At 44.5% G+C, this 24,176-nt stretch overlaps 1 protein-coding gene across 12 annotated transcripts in view; it reads right to left on the bottom strand.

Moving 5' to 3' along the window:
• The window catches only part of LRRFIP2 (LRR binding FLII interacting protein 2), a 387,303-nt gene that overhangs the window by 4,635 nt on the left and 358,492 nt on the right, over positions 1-24,176 (bottom strand). For all 12 annotated transcript variants that reach the window (XM_078688284.1, XM_078688283.1, XM_078688281.1 and 9 more), the window contains 4 exons: positions 20,889-20,938; positions 15,758-15,878; positions 15,320-15,399; positions 919-1,023 (listed from right to left, as the gene is read on the bottom strand). In XM_078688284.1, coding sequence (XP_078544410.1) covers positions 919-1,023; positions 15,320-15,399; positions 15,758-15,878; positions 20,889-20,938 — 356 coding nt within the window. The remainder of the gene's footprint in view (positions 1-918; positions 1,024-15,319; positions 15,400-15,757; positions 15,879-20,888; positions 20,939-24,176) is intronic.

Genomic DNA, 24,176 nt, shown 5'->3' with positions numbered 1-24,176 from the left:
CAGATTTTCAGAAAACTAAGAGCTGCTGTAAGGCCAGAAACAGAAAGTTTACTGAAAAGGACAATCTAAGGTTTGTTGATATTGAAGTGATAGTTCATGTAGAATTTGGGGACACACTGAATAACTAAATTTATCGCACAGTGAATTTAAATTATGACAAGTATATGGTTGCAGAGGGCATATTCTTACTGCTGTCACTGTTTTTTGGTGGATGATCTTCCCAGGAATCCAAAATCAAAAGGGGGTGGGGCCAACAACTATAATTTTTTATGTTCTGAATACCGGGATAGAGTAAATATAAAAACTTGTAGCTACACAAATGCAAAAAATACAATAGGAAACGCCACAAATTAATAGAAATGGACGATTGCCAGCAATTTTAGGACATGGACTCCCAGTGCACAGCATGGTACCCTAATTATTTGGTGTGTGCCCAGACGCGGGTACAGTGCTCACTACACCACTGGATTCAAGCTAGCCTGGCTGATGAAGGGTGATACCCTGAAACAGGTCCCAGGATGCTGGTTTCCGGTCCAGGGAGGACCTGGTTTGGCAGTTCGGGCTGGACTGTTCCCATAAGGAACAGGGTTAAGAATGATTTGCATATGGCTGGGTCCACACTGGGGTGGTGTGGTGTGGTGAGCAAAAGAATGATGGATTAAATCCAGATCCTTGTGACTGGGGGTGAATGTTTGCATTGTCCAGCATTCCGTCCATCAATGGTTTCTTTTGCTATTTTCCTAGCATTCCTTCCCTCCTCACAGAATCCTCACTCCACAATGATGTAACCAGCTATAAGAGGTATAGTTAAGGATGTCCAAAGGAGACCTTAATACCAAGTTGTCTTAATCATAGGGATAGCCCTCAGGGGCTAGTTATAACGCAAAGCCACTCTTACAAAAGGGAATATAAGTTTACCTCTCGCTGAAGTTTTCTCTTTTCTGCTTTAAGTTCATCTTCCACCTTTTCAGAATTCTCTGCAGCAGATTTATACCTCATCACCTGTCCTTCGAGTCTTGCAATCTAGAGATTATAAACAATCAAGATCATTCTTTTTAAACTGTTTTAAGTAAAGTATGTATGAAAAAACATTGAAGTTCTGGATAATTTGAGTGCCCAGTTTGAATATTACACCACCCACAGACGTGTCCATGGCCATGCTAAAGTAAGTGTAAGCCAGTAGAATCCATGGTTTCTGGTGTCGGGTGCTGTGTATGTTTTGGGGAAAATGTGGCCTCTTCTCACTCTGTAAAAAAGTTACTCCTTGACTGGGACTTCACAAGAGCCCCAGGATTGCAACAGGGGATCTGCCAATGCAACTAATGAAAAGGAAGGGTCAAGCATAGGTGGTATGGGAAATAGAAGGTGGCCTCTGGCCCTGTGCCATGAGTTTAAAGTGAGGCTTAAAACCATCACTGCTATCAGTATTCTTTACTTTAAAGATTCTACATCTCTAAAGTAGATTTCATAGAACACAGTGTACCTTTGATAAGCTGCAATACAGTGCCCTCTATAGCAAACATTGCGTTTCATTAATTTTATTTCAGGAGAAAACTGCTATTGGGTACATTGTTCTACAACTGTGCCTGGAGTTTAAAAGTGCAGTATGTGGGATTTAAAGACAAAACACACAGTTGATCACTTTCAATGAGAACGTAGGTCCTATTTGACTAAACTGTATATAATGGGATGCAATGAAGGTGGCCCAAGGTATATAGATTTGCAAAATCCACAGCATGAAACTGGAAATAGAGGGGCTTTTATACGGAATAAAAATTAAGGTACATAATAAAGAACACAGGAGTTAGAAACTGACTTACAGACGTATCCAGAAGTGATAACTTCTGGTAGTAGAAGTGCGGAGGAAAGTTCAGGAGTTATAGAGGACTTTAATTACATTTGAAAATAAATAACACAAACAACCACTACAAAGGGAAGGATATACAGACGAACAACTGCCAGCAGAATATGTTTAAATAGAACCAGCCAAAAATGTTCTGGTTATTACTAATAAAAAGCTAGAGCACTGATGTACATCCAAAATTGTATAAATAAGACCTTTTAAGAGTATTTGAAGAGGATATACTCTCGGCAGATGTATCCTATCAAGGAGCAGTTAGAACAAGGCCCAGGGAGCAGTGGGCTCCGAAAGTGACCTGGTAACAGAGTGAGGAATATGAACTACTATTAGATAGACTTTGTAAGGAAATGCCCCCTTGTGTATGGTCACCCCCTAGTTTTTTAACTGATGCTGCTGGTTTTACGACTCTAAGGGTGCACTAACTAAACCTCGTGCCTGTGCAATTGCCCTTAAACTGATATGCTGAAATGGCTTATAACCAATTGGCTGAGCTAGCTTACCTGTAATTCTCTAGTAAATGGTACCAAGGCATGTAAGTTAAAGGGTGCCCCCAGGGATTGCAGTGCTGTTTTGCCACCGTGGGTGAGACATGAGCAAAACAAGACTCCCAGCCTGCCATTTGCAGGTAGTAATGGCAGTTTAACTGCTGGCCCAACGTTGCCATTTAAAGCAATGGCAAACTCAGACTTCCCCCTGGAAAATGTGTAAGTCACCTCGATAAAAGGCATATCAAGTCTTAAGGCAGGGTGAAACATATTCCACGGACAGAACATGTAACTTTACAAGTTTTGCGTGAAAATGCAGAACTGTAATGTTTACTGTGGAAAAGTTTGGTCGCCCAATTGCCCAGTGCAGTGTTACACGCTGACCCCATCAGCGGTGTTAACTCTGGAACGGTGTGACAAAGTGGGTCATCCTAGGTATCAAACAACTTGTTACATTAAGCCCGACTTGATTCGCAGGTCGAAATTAATGTAAGAAGTTGCAGTGTGCAACATTAGCAAAGTTGCCACTTTGTTGCAGTCAGCTCTCTGTGCCCAAACTCGTTGCACACAGTGTCTTGTAGTCGAGACTGCACAGTTTCCCAGATGGCAGAATGCTAACGACTCCTAAGAAGGAATACAATAGAGGCCTAGTCTGGAGGGAGGTTTCGGCCAAAAAGGCAAGCTTCAAAGGAGAAGCTGCCTTTTAGGGGCCAATTGGTAACACTTGGGTGAGGGGCTGCTCCACTGTTCAGGCAGGTAGGCTGGCTCTTGGAGCACAAGAGAAGAAACCAGTTGCCAAACTTGTTTTCCAAGGGCGTGCATTTCCCTTGGTAACCACTTCTCTGGGATTGACTAGGGAGCTTCACACGCCAGGAGAGGGGTCCTGCTATACTGAAAGTGGGGAGAATGGTGCATCCTGGGATGCCTAGACGTCATACTTCACAGGAAGTACAGGAAGGAACCTACCAGCTCATTAGACAGCACTGCAACTGCCTCGACAGCATTTTCTGAGAATAAGTAGGGCACCCATGACCCTCTGAACTCAGATCTTGAATGTGCTGGAAAAGCACCCAAGAAGGACTGACCTGCTGCACTGTGAAACTAGCATAGAGGCTGCAGTGGCAAGAAATGCACCTCCTGATCCTGGTGGCTGGTAAAGGAGAGAGAGACTGTGCTGCTGTGTCCTACTCGAGAAGAAAGAATCTCCAGAGCCCAACCAAAGCCAAGAGGCCCCAAAGGTCAGTGTGCTGACCTACTGTTCATAGCACAAGGGCACAGCAGCTGAGAAGTCTGCTGGGGCAAGATGGTAGCCCAAAGTCTTCAACCCATCGCCAACCGGTGCGTACCGCACCCGGGGCCCCAACCAGACACACACAGTTGCACCAGAGTTCACTGAGCCCGAGATTGATGTCAAAATGCAGCTGGGACTCCTAGAGGACAAATTATTGACCCAGAAAGGATTGACCGATGACAGCGATACTGGGTGACCAGTAGTTATGGGATGACTGGACTTTGCCAGCATTGAGAGGGCTTCGAGGAATATCGACCCTGTGACCAGGACTGCCGCACCCGCTTTGTGGACAGAGGAGTCGCCGCAGCAAACCCCCCGGTGATCATAGTGCCTCCACAGCATTCTTTGAGCATGTTCAGTATCCTGCATCCCTTGCATCAGGACCACTTCCATAGGAAAGCCCTGCAAAGGATAAAAGTGCCTGGAAGTCTTCGACTGCTTCACCTGCTGAGGAACTGTTGCTGAGGAGCCTGCTAAACCCCCTGAGTGGCTCCCTACTGGAGATGGTCAACTAGAGTGACTGAGGTGATTACATTCCAATTTCCCCAAACGTTTTGGTGAAAACATTTCTAACGGTCAAATGTACTGAATTTGCAATTGCTCGTGAAATAACCCGGTTTACTATACCTTCTAAATTCTATATCTCCACCAACCTCTGGTGGATCTTTTTCAGTGTGGTGTCTAAAAATAGTCTATTTTTATAAACTGGTGTTGGATTTCTTAGGTGTCTTGGCAATTTCTTCTAGTGTTTTGAAGCAGTTTAAATGCTTTACACCTGTTTTGTAACCATTGCTGCTCAGAGCCACAGCTACCCTGGCTTGAGCTGAAGGTCTGGCAAATGAAGCCCAAGGGCCCAGAAGAGGTTGGTAAGTGTGTTACTCAGTGAAGTTGCAGTCCACACCATATAATACATCCCATTTCCTCTGGCTTGACATAGTGTATGCAATTTTATGCATAATAGGATACCACAATGAATTCGGGCCAACAAACATTCCCTATAGGGAAAAGGAAGATTAAGATGCGTCTAAAGATACTTAGAAATACATTAATAAGACTAGCTGGACTTTTAAGATTGTGTTGTAGCATATGATTTTTGGTCAAACACTCACTAGGTGGGTTAAAATAATGTACATTTTACTAAATGCCAGGGTAAGAACTGGGACAGTGTGGTCTGAGAGATTGGAAATGAAGAGAAACACCCAGTAGGATTGCCCTCTTTCTGCTCAACATCAGTTGAAGAACTATCAATGACTTATCCACAAGGCTGACCGGTGTGGGGGTGGTACACAGACCATGTCCAGCCAAAGATGATGGCCAACAAGATGGGTCGCATTATGTTTTCAAATATGTGCCATACTAGAAAAGCAGTGCAGGTCAGACAACATAAGGCACAACAAGTTAGCCAGAATCTAAACCATTATTCCAGGAAAGCATAAGGTGGTGGCACTGCACCATTTCTGGATCAGCATGACTTTAGTTATTTAACCAACCTAAACAGTCTCTCACTTTCGCTATCCCTAAATTTCCAAAACACAATGGAGTCTTGTGTCGTTCTCACTGGACCCAGCAACAATGGGCCCAATGCCTTTCTTTAAAGGGTCTGAAATCAACTATCTTGAATATCATCCTAAACCAGATTTCTAAAGCTTTGGGGATTTATAAACATCTCTAGGAGTAGTCCATGAAAATATGTATTCATGCATGAAAAAGCGTCATATGTTGGCAGAAATGTGTGTTTACACTTTTAAAGTATTTCCACAAGGATTTATTTTTCTCCTGTGGAGAACATCTTTCCATTCTCCACCACCACCATGTTTGGGTTCTTCCCTTCCCATTCTACATGGAGAACACAGACCAACCTTTTTAGGAGCAAAGATATATGTATGTCCAAGGTGGGAATAGACACTCAAAAGGTTTGTGAATATGCACCAAGATTGGTTTGTAGGTGTTAGATGGTACTGAAAGTCTCCTTTATGCCTGCCTTGCTATACAGCCCTGTGTTGTCGTTCTGTTGGCTTCTATTGTTTTCCCTCAGTGAGCTCGACAACTTTTGCAAGCTGTTTTATGACTAAAGACTTCACAGCAGAGGTTTGAGGTGTAGGGGCCACAAAAAGGTTGGTGTGATTTGTAGTGAAATGAAAGGCCTTTTTTTACCTGGTCAAATCACATACCTAATGGCCTTCCCCTTTAATATGCCTGCTCGGTTTCCCTTAAGTGGGTTCTTTATCATCCATAAGTATGGGATCTATGTGGATAGTTTAAGTGTGTGTCTGTTACGTTTGAGGTCTGTATGCATGTCTGACCAAGTGCATGGTGGAATCTATTTTGGCACAACGATTGGAGAGCTTTTTTCAATAGTGCTTAGTTTCTGTTGACGTGGGCACCCACAATTCAGCATTGATTTACCTCCAGCCCATAGTACAGTTGTTCCTGTAGTTGGGGGTGTCAGGTCATTAGCCCACACAAGTTGCACCAGTGCCTCTGCCAGGGTGCTTCCAGGTTCTTTTTAGCCTTCCTGCCTCAACCTGTAAATCCGAGATGTGGCCTGCTACATGGGACCCAATACAGCATTCATATGTATAGAACTCATACGATCTCAAGTGGCAATGTGCAATAGATCAATCACTTCTACCTAGGCCAGTTGGAACCAGCCAACTCGAGGCACTGGTTGTTCATAATCAATCAGTGCCCATAGTGCATGTAAATTGAGTATGTCCCCAGAATTCAAACCATAAGCGAGCTGATTGACCAGCTCTTCTCTTAACTAGTAGGTATTCGGACCAGTCCAGTATTCCCTGATCTATTGTTATGCAAGGAAGAGAATGCACATCAGCCCGACTGCGACCTTCCTATCTCACTGGGAATAGCTCTGATCCCGATACTGACTGAGGGAGCCTTGCGGTGTCGCCTATTCGGCTTCCTGGCGCTGATACTCATACCCCTCCTGGCTTTCCCTGTGAAGTGTCCACTCCTGGGCACCCCCAGGGTGAAGCCAGGCATCCTTAGCGCTGTTGGGGCCGGTGGGGAGGCTAAGCAAGCTATTGCCCACAGTTGCAGCGTGGGGCCCGTGATTAGAATAGGCAGCGAGGAGAGAATTAACAGGTCCGAGGAAATTGAGCCCGAGACCCCGCCGAGGCAGGAATCGAACCCTGGTCCCTGACCAGAACTCTGCATCAGGGTCTGCCGCTCTAACCATTGAGCCACACTCCTCTTAAAGAAGAGAGCTCTCCTGTCATTTGGTTCAGAAGTTTATGTGAAGACAGCATTGCTCCAATTCATAAAGGCACCCGGCTGCTGTTTAGGAGTTTCACCCCAAATTCATAATTGTCACTGGAATTGCCTGGTACTCATGGGAAGCCACTTTGCCTACAACCTTTTTTGGTGTGCCTGCTTCCTCCTTAGCCCTGTCGTGCCCTGTGCATGACTGACAGTTGTCTCTAAAGGCCTCAAGGAGTAGCTTGATTTTAACATCTGACACTAGGAGTTTGAAAGATGGCTGGAGAAAGATGCCTTAAGTCTGGAACCATTAGGAGCACGTAAATCTCTGAAGCGCTTGAAAAACAAATCTCTCTTTGGACCCGTGGGTGCAACACCTGAAGGTACATTGTCTGCAAGTTTTATACTAGCACAGACGGTCACATCGGTCTGAAGGTTCCACAACATTGCAATTTTCAGGGTGTGAGTGGTAGTTTTCAAGTTGGAGGGCTTAGAAGTGTGACTCCATCTACCATAGGCACCTTGTTGTACGAGAATTGGAATTAGATATTACCCAATTCACTTGCCAATAAGTCGAGGGATTGCCAGAGACTGTTTGGGCACTGTGATTTGGGCCTGTGCCCCTGGAAGTGACTGTTGGGGTTTGTCAAGTTTGGGAGAAGGATTTGTGTGTAATCCTTTGGGCTGGAGGTCTGACACTCTGATGTGCAGACATTTTCTGTATAGTAGAAAATGCCCAAATAATTCTAGTTAAAACAGAAACATACAATAAGTCTTTGAAAAGTAGCAACTGCAAAGTTGCAGACTTTGGACTGCTCAGAGATGCTATTTTCGTAATATTTTGAAGTTTAACCTTTTGAAGTCTCTTGTGCAGTCGCTGAAAATACGAATTTAGATGACCAGTGTACATTTTTGAGCACCAGTGAAATAAAACTGCCCTAAGGCACCAACTGTAATATTGCTCCTAGTTTTTAAATACTACTTTATCGTTTGTGGTCCTCACACTTGCAAGGAAAAACCTTAAAAGGGCTGTATTTTGCAATTATTTAAAGTACAATATTGTTTTTTATGTATTAAAGTATATTTATTTACATCAAGTAAAGCACTTGTATTGATACATGGTCATTGAGATGTGGTTGCATTTTACTGTGTTCTGGGTGCCTAATCCTCATCACCTCCTTAGTAAGCCTTGGACTGTTCTGTTATGCTATTCTGGATCTCAAATGCTAAAGGGGTTCAATCAACATTATTGTAGCCCCAGAAAACCTGTGATAAATGATTACAGTTGGACCCTGGGAACCAAATCTCAACATTTTCCATGCCTTCTGCATGGCCATCTCCTGGACACTCCTCTCTTGCCTCAATAGCTGAACTTGAAACAGTTGGTAGGATTTCACCCATCATGTTTGCACGTTGACACTTATAAAATTCCACATACCCCGATCCTGTAACTCATGGCATGGAAACTAGAACTGCGATTGCACAACTATGTTTTGACCAGCTTAAGATGTCTAAGGAATCTTGGGACTAGTATTGCAGTCTGCTACTTACAAGTAATTACCAGGACTTTGGCAGATAGTGCCCTGCAGCAGGAGGGTTAACAGTAAGGGTATGGGTCTAGGTATGAGCCCCAACAAGCATCTGCAATGCACTGAGACAACCTGGGGTAGTGTTGGGTGGAGCAGCAGCTGCGGCAAAAAGTAAGTGCCGTGCCTGGGAGTCTTTTGCGCTGTAGGTCGCCCCCTCTCCACCCAGAAGTGCACAACAGCGGGGGGGAACTATGGAATCGCCGACAAGCGTCCCGTCCTCTGGACTGCCCCTGGCACAACTGCGTAGGAACACGAGTTGCGCCCCCCGTCTTCACCATTGCACCTAAACAGCACTGAGGGAGCAGAAGAAATGTGAAGTGTTCAGCCAGAGAGTCTGTGCAGGACTGGGATTGCCGCCTCTGGACTTGTAGCTGGAGGCCTAGTGCACGGGGGCAACAACTGGCCCCCTACTGATCTGAGGCAAGTGGGGTAGCTGGGCTCCTCCACGGGCTTCACCTCTCTACTCCCAGGAACCCACCTCTCTACTCCCAGGAACCAGCCTGTAGGCAATCACCTGCTCACTGGCATGCCTGACGCAGCATGGGCGGGTTCCTCGGACAACAAAAGCCAGACCAAGATTACCTCCATCTACCAGGATTGCGTCACAACTCATGTGTCTCTGAAGTTGCCGCATGCCGGAGCCCCAGATGTTCTGCCTCAGAATTTGCCGCAGATGCCCTGGGCTGCCCCATGAAGTGAGGTCTACAGGGGTTGCTGGTTTGCGTTGCTAAGTGGCACATTAGTCCTACCAGTAAGGCGTGCTGAAGAGCTCCTGCATCCGTTCCTTTGCAGCTAATTGCCTGCCAACACCACCAGCCAAGCGTTGACCCAGTCATTGGCACAAGAACAAACAGTGCTGAATGGACCTCTACAGATGTCCTTGAAGTAGGGCTGTTGGACATGGAATACGGGAAGGTATGCTGCAAGGACTGCTCAGTGGTGGGGGAGCGTCGGGAGCGGCTTTGGACCAGCTCTCGTTCACACCACGGCCTGACATCACAACCCCTCCCCCCACGCTCGATAGCTTTCCAAGCCCAAAGCGGTTTAGTGATGGTAACATCCAAAGCGAAGAAAGAATGCTCAGTCCACGACATGCTATTAAAAGGCATGGGGGGAGCTCAGAATGAGAAGATGGCGACGGGGGAGTCGAAGCAATCCGGTGGGCGTGATGGAGCTGATTGAGCAGTGACCTGCGAGTTCCTAGAGTTGTTTGCGTTGCTGCACAAGGGAAAAAATACCTGGCGCTAGAGCTTAGGGAAGGGCGCAGGGATATTGACAAAGTGGCTGCAAGAGTGGTGGCCCTAGAAGAGGGATCCGTGGCTGGAGACAAAGAAATAAAAGCCTTCCAGCAAGAAATCATTCACCTCCAGGACCAGCAAATTGACCAGCAGGCGCATGCAGAAGATATGTACTCATCCAGGGGGTCCTACGGATCTCAAGGGCTATGTCCAGGCCATATTTAGCCGTGTTTTGGGGGAAGCTGCGACAGACAGCATCAAAATAGATTGGTGCCACCGGGTTGGTCCGCCTCGCGCACCCTCGGCATCTCACAGCCTCTACCTTACAGAAACGAAAAGAGTTCCGCCCTGTCTCCAGCCATCTGCGTTCTCTGCGGACCACATATTCATGGGGCCATCCATTTGGTCTTATCTTCCAATTAGACAGCAAAACATACCAGCTATGTTCCCTGATCGAGGCATGCAAAGTTTTCAACCTAGACACAAAAGATCAAGACTCCCAAACGGATAATAAGGCATCCGGCAGAGACCTCCACAGGGTGAGACGAGGTTTGCGGCTCGTGCATCACCATGGACACCATGGCCAAAGAAAGGTTAGAGATGCTGTGCTCCCTCTCCGGTGACAAATGCAAAAACAGTTGATCGACAGAATGCAGAACAATGTCGTACATTCACCTCAGTGCCTAGATCTGAGCCTAAACCCATCTGGTGACAGCAAACGTGAGGATGACTCCACTCCCGTGAGGTACTGTAGAGCATGCTGAATGGTCCGGATGACACATGCGAGGCGGGGGAGCTGAGCCCAGCCTTTACCTGGTTACTCGCTGTCCCCACCTGTCAGGACCTTCCTGCTATGTTGAACTCTATTCCACCTTTGTTAGTTAAGGTTGTCTGGTTGGGTTTTAGGTTGATTTATTGGGGTTCCCCTTCAGACGAGCCACATCAGGCCAACGCAGTATACATCTGGGCTAGCATGAAGCTCTCTCCACAGACAGACCCCTGTGCTTCTCCCAGTCTGTTCTGTGAGTTACACGCCCACTACTATTTAGCCGCTTTCTTTTCTCTTGACCCTGGAGATCAAGATACTTAGCCTCAATTTACGAGGCCTCAACAATCCCATCAAGAGGGCTGTGGCGCGCTCTCCTCTAGAACACTCACAGGGAGACGTATGCTTGATCCAGGAAAAACACTTGCTCCCAAGGACACACACAGAATACAAACCAAGAGATTCCCACAGCAATTCTGTTCATGCGGGAAAAGGAAAAAAGGGGGGGTGGCTTTCCTGCTCTCCAAATGCTTCTCGGAGGAGGTCCTGGGCCCATTTCTCGAGATCAAGGGACGCCTGCTGGCCCTCCATGTTCAACATTCCATTTCACTGTTGCTTCGCCTTATGCCCCCAATGAGCGGCAAGAAGACTTTATAACTGATTCCCTAGCAAAAGTACTTCTCCCAGATACAGCGATCCTGGTGGGTGGGGACTTTAACACAGTGATGAATGTGGAACAGCTCAGGACAGAGAGTTGGGTACTCTGGGACACTCTTCCCTGAGGTGCTAGCTTGGCTTGCAGACTGGGCTGCGCGATGTCTGGCGCCTACAACATTCTGATGAACGCGACTACACATTTTAATCTGCAGCTCACAAGACAAACGGCCACCTAGACCATTTTCTAGGCTCGTCCTCTGCATGGGACAGAGTAACTGACTCCACCTTTGAGCCCGGCTCATTGTCAGACCACACACCCATCATTCTTACCCTGTATGCTTCCCCCTCCCCCCCCCCCCCCCACACACACACACAGACACCACACTGGTGCCTGCATGAGACACTGCTGCACTCGCCAGACATGGTCGCAGCAATTAGGAAGACCCTAGTAGACTGACTACTCGGCCCTTAATGAAACTGGCCCGGTTGCCCTCTCCTCAGTGTGGGAGGCCTTAAAACTGGTTGCTCGGGGTGCTCTCATTGCGATGGCAGTACATGACAATAAGACGCAGAAAAGTAAGAGGCAAGAACTGGAGGAGTCAGTCCTAGAACTGGAATCCATTCATAAGTGTGCCAGTGCACCACGGGTATGGCGAAGACTGGAAAAGGAGAGGTTGCAGCTTGAGCGCCTTGACTAAGATAGAGCCGAATTTGCGATGCTGCACTCAAGCAAAATGTACATGGAGACCAATAAAGGGGGGGGAAGCGCTAGCGCATCGGCTGTGTACAAGCAATTTGTGCACTTGGTTTGATCTATCCAGTTGTACTCGGGCCCTGAGGTGTCAGACGCCAACCGCATAGCTGTTGAGTTTCAGGCAATTTATGCCAAGATGTATGCCAAACCCTCAGTCATATGTGCGTGCGGCGGTTACACCACTCCCTTCTGCGGAATCCGAGGCACTAGACCAACCTACTTGCATAGAATTGGTGATACTGGCGATAGCTAGGCTGATGCCTTTGAAATCGCTGGGCCCGGATGGATTCAGCGCAGCCTTCTATAAGACTTTGTGTGTGGAGCTAGCCCTGTTCTTAAACCGCCTCTTAAATTCTTTTGATGACACAGGCACACTAACAGTCAATGCTACATTGGGGAAGGACCCCAGGCAATGTAGATCATACCGCGTATTTCCTTAATCCACTGATGCCTGGCCTTATCAATCTGGATCAGGCCGGGTTGATCCACTCTCGCCAGTATGTGGATAATACCAAACACATTTGCATTTTTATTGGTCAGGTACACCAATAGTGGGAGGAGGCCCTGCTTGTGGATGCTGAAAAGGCGTTCGACCTAGTGCACTGGCCTTATTTGTTTGTAACTCTGGGACGCTTTGGTGTGGGTAGACGCTTTGAGAACTGGATTAAAAGAATTTATAGCACCCCGAGTGCAGTGGTAGGGTAACTGGGGTGAGTTCCGGCGGATTCGCTATCGAACAAGGGACGAGTCAAGGCTGCCTGCTCTCTCTGCTCCAGTATATGGAGCCTTTCGCGCAGAAACAGAGACACAACCTCAAGGCATCGGGTATCCCATTCAGGGCCAATCATCACTTGATTAGCCTCTATGTTGACAATATATTTTCAGTCACTCATCACCTGTCCTCAGTCCCAGCCATTGTCCTGGCGTTGCACGAATTTGGGGTGACATTGGGCAGAAGTTGCAAATCTTAAACTTTACCGCACTGCTGAGCACAGAAGATATTCTACTATCACCGTCGACTTTTGTTGGAGTGACGATGACCTTCCCTACCTAGGACTAGTCCTAGCTTCGAGCCTCACTAAAACAGCTCAGGCTAACTACTCTAGACTCACAGCTCTAATCCACAGGGACTTAGCCCAATGGCAATGCCTACCTCTCTTGTGGCAGAGCAGAAGAGCTGCTGGTAAAATGAATATTCCTCCCCGGGCCCTTTAAAATGTTCAAACTCTTCCCCCTACTCCACCGCCCGGCACAATCAACACACTCCAAAGGGAGATTAAGTGCTTCAAATGGGGGAAAAAGAAGCCCAGATTGCAAAAACAGCTGCTGCAATACTCAAAGCAAGAGGGGGGGCCGTGCTGTGCCTAACATGCTATGCTACAATCAGGCGGCGCAGCTACGATACCTTGTGGAGTGGAACCGTTCCCTGATGGAGAAACAATAGGTCTTCATGGAACAAACGGTGCCGGAAGCACACCTCTGGCACGAGGGTTGGCTACCCTGCGCCACCAGGGCTTGGGGTCTCTACTCGTCCCCTATAACCAGCTCAGGTCTGGGACCGGGTGCTGGAGGCAGAGGGGCTCTCAACTTTCCCCTCACACATGGCGCATCTGTTTGCAAAACCCGGAGTTCCCCCCTGGCATGACCCCGGGTGTCGCCAAACGGTGGAGTGCAGGCGGTTGAAAACAGATGGAGAGCCTCTTTGACCAAGAGGGTCTAATCCCATTTGACCAACTCAAGACTCACTACTCCTTGCTAGAGAATGGTCAATTTACCCACATACAGTTGATGCACTGGTTGCTTAAATCTTAAGTACGCCCGAAAGCGAGCAGACCTCTGACCCCCTTCGAGAAATGGATGTTCCTCAAAGTGAACGATAAGAAGCTAATTTCTGAGATTTATCACCATCTGACGAAAACATTGCACAGCCATAAGACACGAGGCCAGATCCGTTGGGAATCCGAACTAGGACGATCCTGCAAAGACAAGGAATGGGAAGACCTATTTTATAGGGCACAGCACATAACTCAGGGAACACTGAAACAATATACAAAGTTGTCTCTTACTGGTATTATACCCCTGCCCGCATACAAAAAATGGAACACACAGTGTGACAGCCTGTGTTGGCGAGGATGTGGGAATCGAGGGATGCTACTCCATCTCTTATGGCACTGCCCAAAGCTCTCTAGATTTTGGGAGAAAGTCATGGAGGACATTGACAGTGCCTTTAAAACTGAGATCCCACGATTACCGGCATACACTCTTAGGGCTCCCCAACACACTCACATATCCACTTCGCTCCACCAAAGGGAAAGAGATAGCACTTGCCCTAAATGCAGCACACATACTACTATTGTCCAACTAGGGCATGGATAGAGCCCCGGACCACAGACAATGGCTACACCAGTTATGGTCCCTGCTGGGTATAGAAAGGCTGTCTATGGCAACCCCAGAGTATGAAGCACATTGCACAAACAAATATTACTTTATTATCTCCTAATCACCCCGATTTAGGGCAGTTGGCAGCTTGCTGTGTAATTGTTTACCCATTCTCTCTGCCAATAAAAATTGATTTGATCATAAAAGATAGTAACGGGTCAAGCTGAAAAGAATAAAGCGGCCACGAAGGTTTCAGGACATGAATATGAGCAGAGGCAGGGTAACAACTTAAAGAGTGCAGTTGAAGTTCCTGACATAACGTGAAGTGTATAAAAGCACAAGTAACAGGGACAGTCTTAATGAGAGAATATGAAAGCTCAAAAGGAGAGACTAGTAAGCCTATCCACCAAACAAAAAAGGGCATTTACATAGGACAATAAGAGAAGACAATTAAAAACATGGGTGGTGCTTAATGCCCATAGTCCAGGACCAAAATGCCTTGCAGCACATGCGCTGCCCAGGCTAGACCTAAAAAACAGATAGATGTGAGTGAAATATTGGCCAAGAAACTACATCAGTAAAACCAGTAAAAACCAAACGCCTACCGCATAAAGGAATGGGGACCAGAAAGGCAATGAGACATATAGTGGAAACTCCAGTTACATGCTAAAGGTCTGGTATCCATCACCCACTGGTAACGGAGAGAGGACAAAAACAAATGTGTTATTTACAGGTAAGTTTTAGTTTAGAGACTCCCAGAACGGACAGGGTGATGGGGCAGAAACTGCAATAATAATAGTATGAGCAACAGCCAGGCATTCATATTTAGAAAACACAACTCACAGCCAGCTCTCTAAAAGCCAAAATTGATAAATCCGTAGAATTGGGAGGGGCACGCACACAGAATCACCTATAAAGCCCTTTATTAATTTAATTAACTATGCACTTTACAATAAACTTGAAATACAGCCCTTCAATTAAGAAAATGTATACAAGGAGCAGACTAGCAATTGTAGTGCAATAAAAAAGGCAAACAGAGACCACTATATGACCTACATTTCCCAAAATAAAATAATCACTTACATTTTGCTCCATTGTTGTTATATCTTGCTCTGCTTTCGAAAGCTTAAATTTGTATTCACTAATTTGTCTGTTGGCATCTCCTGGACAAAAAAAACAAATACACAGCTTAACATTCAGAAATAAAAGAGTTGTTTAGTAGTTCGATTATCTTTTTGACACAGATGTAGGTAGGACCTAGCTCTAAGACACAGGTTTTGAACAACAAATCTGTATTCCAGAGATGATGTCGAAGAACGTCCTGTGTCTTAGCCTCGAGGAGGATCAAGGTAATAACCATCATAAGTGATATCAATAAGATCCAGATGTTTAAGTAAAATCGGGGCTAGGTTAAATATGTTTATTCTACACAAGTACCCATGATTAAAAAAAATAAAGGTCCTCAGACTCCAAGTCCCGCAGACAATACAAGATTAAAACACATGTATAAAGTATACATACGTTGCATCTCTATTAGCTGCAAATCGGAACCATTCTCTAGTATGGCTGAATCTGTGGTTGTGGTTTCATTCTTTGAGTTCTTTTGCCGTTCCTCCTCTAAATGAAACTTCAGCTTCCTGATCTGAAACATTTTTTTAGAAAAACAAATGTAAAATAAAATGTTGCTTTCTCCAATATGTAGCACACGATTAAACCAGGCAATTTATGATCTTGTTTGCCAAAACAATTCTATTGTAAATTGTTGACTGAGTTATAACAGCACATTAACATTTTGCTGATAAATTTAATATAAGCACCATAAACATATCAAAAAATCTCACTTTGTATAACCACATGAAGAAAAAAAATGTCTGAAATATGTGTTTATCAGATTGAGGGCAGAGGTACAACCATATTTTGCAGTCAGGAAATCGGCCTGTTTGCGACAGCAAAATTGGTCTGTCCCATGTACAACTCTTATTTTGCAAGTCAGTAACCTATTACTGACTCGCAAATTAGGGTTTGGGATTCGCAATTAAGAAGGGGGTGCCAAGGGCGTCCCTTCCTAATAGCAAGTCTCAATTAAATGTCTGTTTGGCAACCGCTATTGCGGTCGCAAAACACTCGCAGTGTACCACCTACTTCAAGTAGGTGGTAAGCCACAGGCAAACGGGAAGGGCTCCCAAAGGGACCCCTTCCCCTTTGTGAGTGTGTGCGAAAATATTTTTTCAGACTAAGCAGCGGCCCCACGGACAACTGCCTGCTCATAAAAAATGAAACAAATGTTTCATCTTTTTTTTTAAAACGGGCTCCATTAAAAAATATATGCTTAATTTAAAAAGCAGTCACAGACATGGTGGTCAGCAGACCCCAGCAAGCCACCATCCCTGGGAGTGCCAGCCATTCCTAATGGGGTCGCACATTGCCACTGCCTCATGAATTATAATGAGGCAGGCAATTTGCGACCCCATCAGGAATTGCAAACAGTGTCTGAAACACTGTTGTAAAGTCCCATTTGTGAGTCGCAAAATGACGCAATTTGTACTCGCAAATTGATAGAGTTGTACATCTGCCCTTAATATCAAACAAAACACTTTTTTACTGGACTTTAAACGTGCATGTTTGATGAGAGATGCAAAATTAAACCATTTTTAACTTAAGACGAGGTAATCATTGCCATCGGTACAACAGCAAGTTTACTCTGTTCTTACCAATGGACACCACACCAAGTCGGCTCTCTAGATCTTACTTCTTGCAAGCAAAATATTTGGGATGCGGGAGGGTGTGCACTGTTCCCCATGAGATCAGGTCTGTCGTGTTTAGGGTTCAGTAAACAAACTCGAGTTGCTGTGCTGGTTACAGTGAGCAATGTAAACAAACAGATGGTGTATAGTGCTAGGGACAGAACAAGACGATTTGCAAGCACTGGCGTGCTATCGTAGCTGGGATCTTGATTTGAGTGCTGAGGGTAAACCTCTTGTATTGATGAAGACTGGCGTTCCAGAACAAAATGAAGTTATCTACAGTGGCATTTATAGACCATGATACAAAACAGTGCACCCTTCAAGTTCACATACATACACAGGATCACTTTTTCTCCCGCAGAAGGTAAGGCAAGGAGAAATATGTTCCCTTTGTAAATCACATCATGGTGAAAAAAGATACAAGAAATGTTCAAGTGTATAAACCTCTTGTTCACAACTAAGTTTCTGGGAAAAGAATTCCTCATCTCTAGCATCAACTGGCCCTCGAGTCCAGCCTGCTTGGAAATCAGGAAGGCTGTGTCATGGAGATAATCTGCAGCTTTTGAAATTTGATGAATTATAAGCCTCCGTTCAGGTCATTAGAGTTCCAGTTGGAATTTTTCAGTGGGGGGAAGAATTTGACGAATTGTCAGTGAAAACAGGAGGGTTCCAGTGAGAAAGGACACGTAAGTATATACTCCCATGGCCTGATGGTGTAACAGAGGCTTTTGGTCTATGCCTTTTCAGAAACCTACTTATAGCGTAGAGGACTACTAAAGATATGGAAGAAAAATGCTATTAATGTTATTTGGGTAAGCTAGTTAGAAATCAAACTGACTTATGCCCGGTAAATGCTACTATAAGGTTTTAAAAGACAGATCTATATTCAGGTGACAGTGGCAGGGTCACTGAGGTCCTGATGCACCTGCAGATAATCCTGATTGGTAAAGAGAAGGCATTTGAGTTGATTGGATAGGGAGGATGCATGCCATCAAGCTAAATCCGTATTGATGTGTCCAATCAATGTTACCAGTGCTTTACTCTACACATCATGTACTCAGCAGTGAAGTAGGTCACGGAGTGAGGGAACTTTTGGGGATCCTTGGTAACCTTAACTGACACTTTACGTCAACATAATGCAGCAGCGTTTTTTTAGGTGCTAGGTCATTGAACCATTGAAGACATTAGTGGCTTCTCCAGACATTAAACACCTTTTTTTAAGTGACCGTAACAATGGTTTAGAATATTGGTCGTTCTGGTAATCTGATGCATCAATAATGGCTAGAATTATTACAAGGTGCACAAATCAAGGCATCTCTTCTCCCATTTCTCTCGGCTATTTTTCTTTCAGAGATAATCAAGTTTCTTATTTGATATTTTGGTACTAGGTCAATTCTCATTTAAGGAGATGCATAAACAGTTTCTCTACACTGGGATACAACTTCAGTAATAGCTTAGCAGTGTGTTTACTGTTATTGGGGAACTTCACCTCACCACAAACACAATATTCCAATCCAACCATCGGTCCTGGGAGTTCCAACTGCAAACCACTGTAATCTGGAAGTTTATGCCAAATGGTTCTATTCAAGCCGTTTACTGTAATCATGACTTCAACAACCAGGATGCATTGGTGTGTTAAACCCAGGAAGAGACCATTGCATCCTTGGTAACATGGAGTCATCTAGAAACATTATTTTTGTTAACCTTCAAGAATGGCCCAGAATATTAAATCCCCCTGTCACATTCCAGGCACTCACAAACGCCTATAATATTCTGAAGGAAGCAATCATCTAGTATCAAGAAGGAAGCGTGCATTCCAGGGCAATGATACATTGACTTTGAAGGTGGATGGGTGGCCCTAATATATTGTAGGATGTCTGTACCTGCAGTACAGGCCCCTCTACTTATCTGATGGGAGGTCAAGTTCAAGGATTGTAGGTGGCAAGAGAAAATAGTTTTTTCAATCTATCATGTATGGATTATAATTCTGCAGAGAACCATCGTTTAGCCCAATGTGACTGAAGTAACGCTTTCAGCACCGCGCCATGTTACAGATGTGAGCACAGAGGCAAACAGGCCAAATGGAAAGCACACTGATTGTGCGTCACATTTGCAGAGTTGCGCTGTAAGTGTGCTGCTTCAAATCACCCCTTTGAGTGTGGGTTGCAAGAGGGAGTACACAGGGATCCCTGGGATTCCCAGGTGGCCTCATTAACACACTGCAGCTGGCTGTCATGGGATCACCCCCCCATCAAATTGCTGGTGGTCCCTCTGCACCGAAAGGCGGACAGGCAGTTTCTAGCCACATTTTAATGCTGTGCTCTTTTGAAACTCCGACTCTTGAGCGAGCATTATCAAATCTGTGACCTATGTAGAGTGTATACAGATTTACCGGTCTCTGACCAGTTCGAATATTTAAGAATACATTCTTGTCTTCAATTGAAGCAATATTTAACTTTGACTGCTGGAAAAGTTGTAGCCTTTTTTGCCGCTTTATATGGGTTTGGATTCTAGTACCAATAATTACTCTGCATACTGTCTAAGGGTCATTCATCTGTATTTTTAAATGTCCTAAAGATGGTCTAGTGGATGCAAACAGTTATAGACGTAAACGTCGATAACTACACCAATTTCGTGGATCATTTAAAGTTGTCTGTATAATTTAGTCACAATGCAGTAGCATTTTCTGTGAAAAGGTGTTCACAGTTGTAGCAAAGAAGGATTTATATTATTGTAACTTCTGGTTACTTTGTGTTTTGTATGATTTTGTAAAGTTTTTAAAATCAGGAAACTTGATTAATATACAATTCAATGTTTTAATATATACACCTGTGTGATAAATCTTTCTTTGATGATTTGTTTGTGTGTAAATAATTGGAATTTGATTTTTGAAAATTTTAATTGCAAACTACTTTGATAGACTTTGCCAACATTGGATGCAATAATTACACAAGTATTTGATCTAACAAAACCCTTGTAGGCACATTTACCCGCTAATATTGGCTGCTACAACGTCAAGGGTCTATTGGGTTTCCCATTTATTGTTAAAAAGTGCCCTTTAAAGCACAGGCACCCCAAGTTTGAGCCTGCAATGGGAACAGAGCATTATGTATGTAATATCGTGCAACTCCAGTGTGTGCCAGGTGCAAACTGCCTGGTTGATAGGGCCTGTGCACCATTTTAAACAATTCAGCCCCATCTACTTATAAGGGGGCGGGGGGATGAGTTCCAACATTTTCCAATGGGGAGGTCTGATTTGTGGCTAGTTCAGGTAAAACAAGGTCGATTAGTTTACTTTTGAGGATATTTCCCGAGAGTTCTGTTTCAGTTCCACCCTGTAGCAAGGATTCGAGGCATTCCAGTTTGAGAGCCGCCATTCTTAAGGATCTATCGCAGACCTTCAGCCACTCGAAGGCTCGCGGTTTGCTCAGCCGTAACTGGCGGCAGGTTTCAAGTCCGTGCACAGTGGTATGTATGCAGGTATCCGGGACTTCTGCCCCAAAAGCCACAATAGTCAATGAAGCGGAAAAGGAAAAAATAAGAAACTGGGAACTCAGACAGTCCTTGATAAAAAAAAAATCAATTTTCACTCCGCACGTATCCGTGGGAAAAAAATTAACTAACGGGAAAAGCCATATGGGAAGCATAAAACAACTGGATTTAAATGTTCGTCTCGCCAAACTGAGATGGGCACATTTGAAGTAGTGAGCCACAAGGTGGCGTACTTTCCACCACTTTGGAAAGAAGTTCACAGACGTAAGACAATTACTAAACTACACTGTAAGAAAAAAGTGCATTGCAGATTTACACTGTTGCACAGCATTTTTTTTAAATATACATTTTAATCACAGTTAAACCGCTTATCAGATCAAATGTGTTAAGTATCAGTAATAAAGTCCCATGATTACCTGCGACAGTAACTCATCCTTTTCTTCGGCTAGCTTCCGTAGCCTTACATCTAAACGAGGAAATAAATGCGCGTTACTGGGTTTCAATACATTGTTGCACCCTGTCAGTGGCACTCTGGTATCGCAGGTGGATCCAGGGGAGTGATGGAATGTGAGGAGGGCATGTTTGTGCGGTTGCCAGAGCTGGGTCCAAAATATGCACTAACCTATGGTGTTAGGGTTTGATAATATGTATTTTAGGGTAACAATGTACTTGACTATGAAGGTGAAAATTGTGCCACTGCAGCATGCTTTAATCAAATTAATGTTTGCTCACGTTTAAATTCACATTCTACCATTATCCAACTGGGCACCGTTCTAAATAAAGCATTTCTTGGGCGGACTACTCAGTTATAATGTTTGCTCACGTTTAAATTCACATTCTACCATTATCCAACTGGGCACCGTTCTAAATAAAGCATTTCTTGGGCGGACTACTCAGTTACAAATATTCAAAACACATGCATGCACTTTTAAAATGTTACAATTTTGGTAATGTCAATGATTGGATTTAACCATAGCCTACTATAATCCAAATATATGTTAATTAAGTCTCAGTCTAGGAAGATAGCGGTCACAATTCACATTTACTTCTGATTCACAATAAAAGAAAAACAAACAACATTTGCAGATTGATTGTTCTTAAGAAGGACCCTCTAATTGTTCAGCCTTTACTATACAAATCATTCAGACACGACTTAATCATGCAATTCTAAGCTAAACCCACAACATTGTTCAAACTCAAAATAATATGTGGCTGTGGCCATATCATACCTAATTCAAGCGTTTCCACCAATGGTAAGAAGTAAAGAGCCAACTGTTTTGCACAACTTGTCTCAAACATTTTGAGGCAGATAATTTTATATGAGGCCACATACACGGCCCTATTTTTTACAATTGGACAACTTAGTTATCTTGGGTAATGTGTATTTCTGATGGATAAACTTTTTCCACAGATAAACCGATTTCTACTAAAGGAGCCCCAAGTATAAGAGTGGATCTGGAAACGTATCCTGGCATCGGACACTAGGTGGCACTAGAGCAATATTTGTGTAAGGGACCTTCTCAGCAGCATGTACCAAGTGTTTTAGTGCACCATACATTCAAAGTAGTTTCGCGCTTTAACCAGTGTCAGGGCTGATTTATTTCAGCCCTGATTTATACAATCAACGAATTGGAAGGTGAGGCTCAGTGAGGGGCATGTCAGCACAGGGACAGGGGTATGAGGGACTTCTAGAGTGACTTGCAGGGATCGCAGAGAAGAAACATGTCAGTACTGTGGGGAACTCAGAGTGAATAGGGGCATCAGCACTGGGCTCTGGAGGGCCCAGCGAAGGAACATTAGCCCATGTGGATAGAGTTACACCTCTGTAAAGAGGGGAAACTCGGCACATGGGCCCTGAAGGCTGATTTGCACTTCTACACACTGCCTTTCACATATACCATCTCTTGAAATGCAAGGTATGCCTATGCCCAAGGTGAGGCTTACTCATGTAGAGGTACCTTCCAAGGCCTGGCACATGCAGAGGGTGCCCACAGATGCATTGTGGCTAACGGGAGCCGGCTTGCAACCTAGGCCTCATATATCTACGATAGTTGGAAGCAGCCAACCTGATGTCAGGAGGTGCAATAGTCTGGGCCATGCCACGTAAGAGTGGCTACTCAGACTGGGGGAGGTCACCAGAAACGTTCACTCACTGGTTTTGTGTAGGAGCTGGTCATGAGGTAGAAAAGAAAAGAGGACAAGGAGACTGTGTGGAAGGTGAAAGATGAGGTGGAAAGGCAATGGAAATGAAGAAAAACAGAAGCTTAGAACGCAGTAGAGCTGGATAGAAAGAGGTTGGGAGGAGGAGTGGGCAACTACAGAGGAGTGATATAGAGACGGGAAATAAAGGAGTGACATAGAGGGTAGGTAAGAATGGGATATGAAGTAGAGAGTGAATAAAGGCAGGCAAGTCACAGCATTAGAACATGGACAAAAGATATAGATAAGACAGAATGAAAGTAAAGATAGGAGAGTAGAGAAAAGGAGAAAATATAAGAACAGGGACTGGAAAGAAAGAAGGTGAGGGGTAGAAAAACTGAATAAATGGAAGGACAAAAATAATAGGAAGATGGAGAGAGAAGATGATTTGGGGGAGAGGGAAAGGGGAGATTGGAGTGTAGAGAGAAAAAGGGGCATGAATGGTGAGGATGAACTAAGGGAGTGATACAGTAAAAAGGAAGACGTGAATAAGCAAGAAATGGGTGTGAAACAGAAAGGAGAGAAAAAAGAGAGGAAGGACGATAAGAAGAAACAAAGGGTGATATGTAACAAGAGAGGAGGGAAAATGATTGAAAGGGACACTTTAGCACACTGTCAGGACAACAACAGACACTAGCTCATTGGGTTAATCTAGGTAACGAAATTCATTAATACAGTAGTTAAGTGGCTTTGCAAATGATTGCTGGGTAAGAGCTGTCATCCAAGTTGGGGGGGGGGGGTTGTTTTGTAGTTGTGTTCTTCGGGGGGCTGCATGTGTTTGTCTATTGTTGAGAAGAAAGAAAAAGAAAGTGCAAAAAGGAACCAACGTATTGCTTATTTTCAGCCCCAAAAAAGTGTCGTGGATAAGACGGCCTCTCATCTTTTGTGTTTCATAAGTAATAGACACGGGGCGGACAACTTTTGCGTGAATTCCATTTTTCCAAGAGCAAACACACACCTATTTGATCATAAGACTATCTACTGAGCGAATGCAAAGTAACTTGCACTATACCGTGTACCTTTGCCACCATGGAAAACGTTTTACTCCATCCCTAGGCAGGAGCAAATATGAAATCTTTTCAAGTGTGGGAAGAGTTTGGAGAGTTGGTGAATAGAATTAAACACGAAAGTGTGTGGGTGTATCCAGACGTGCAGGCAATTCTAACACTGGGTGTCCTGCCCCCTGCCTACTTTCAACTACTGTATGAAGATCTGAAGAAATGTAGCAAAATCCGAGCCTTGCTATATATAGTTTGTACCCTAAAATAGCATACGTATGTCCAGGCATAATCAGAGAGGCTACTATAATAGCTTCTATTTGAGAATATTACCATAATTTGTCACCTGAGTGGTTAGCACTAAAAGGAACAAGTACATTTTTTTTAAGGGCAAGTAGATTTCTGAAGCAACCTGTCCGTTAGACGAGTACATATTTGATCAAATTCCAGACCCCGACCTCTCAGCAAGGAGTAGAAAGTATATTCCCCCGCCCTGCAGTCATAGAA

The sequence above is a fragment of the Lissotriton helveticus genome, chromosome 4_1 (assembly GCF_964261635.1).
Source record: "Lissotriton helveticus chromosome 4_1, aLisHel1.1, whole genome shotgun sequence".
NCBI classification, from domain to species: Eukaryota; Metazoa; Chordata; class Amphibia; order Caudata; family Salamandridae; genus Lissotriton; species Lissotriton helveticus.
Note: the sequence above shows the minus strand (reverse complement) of the source record. Positions and strands in the feature narration are given on the sequence as shown.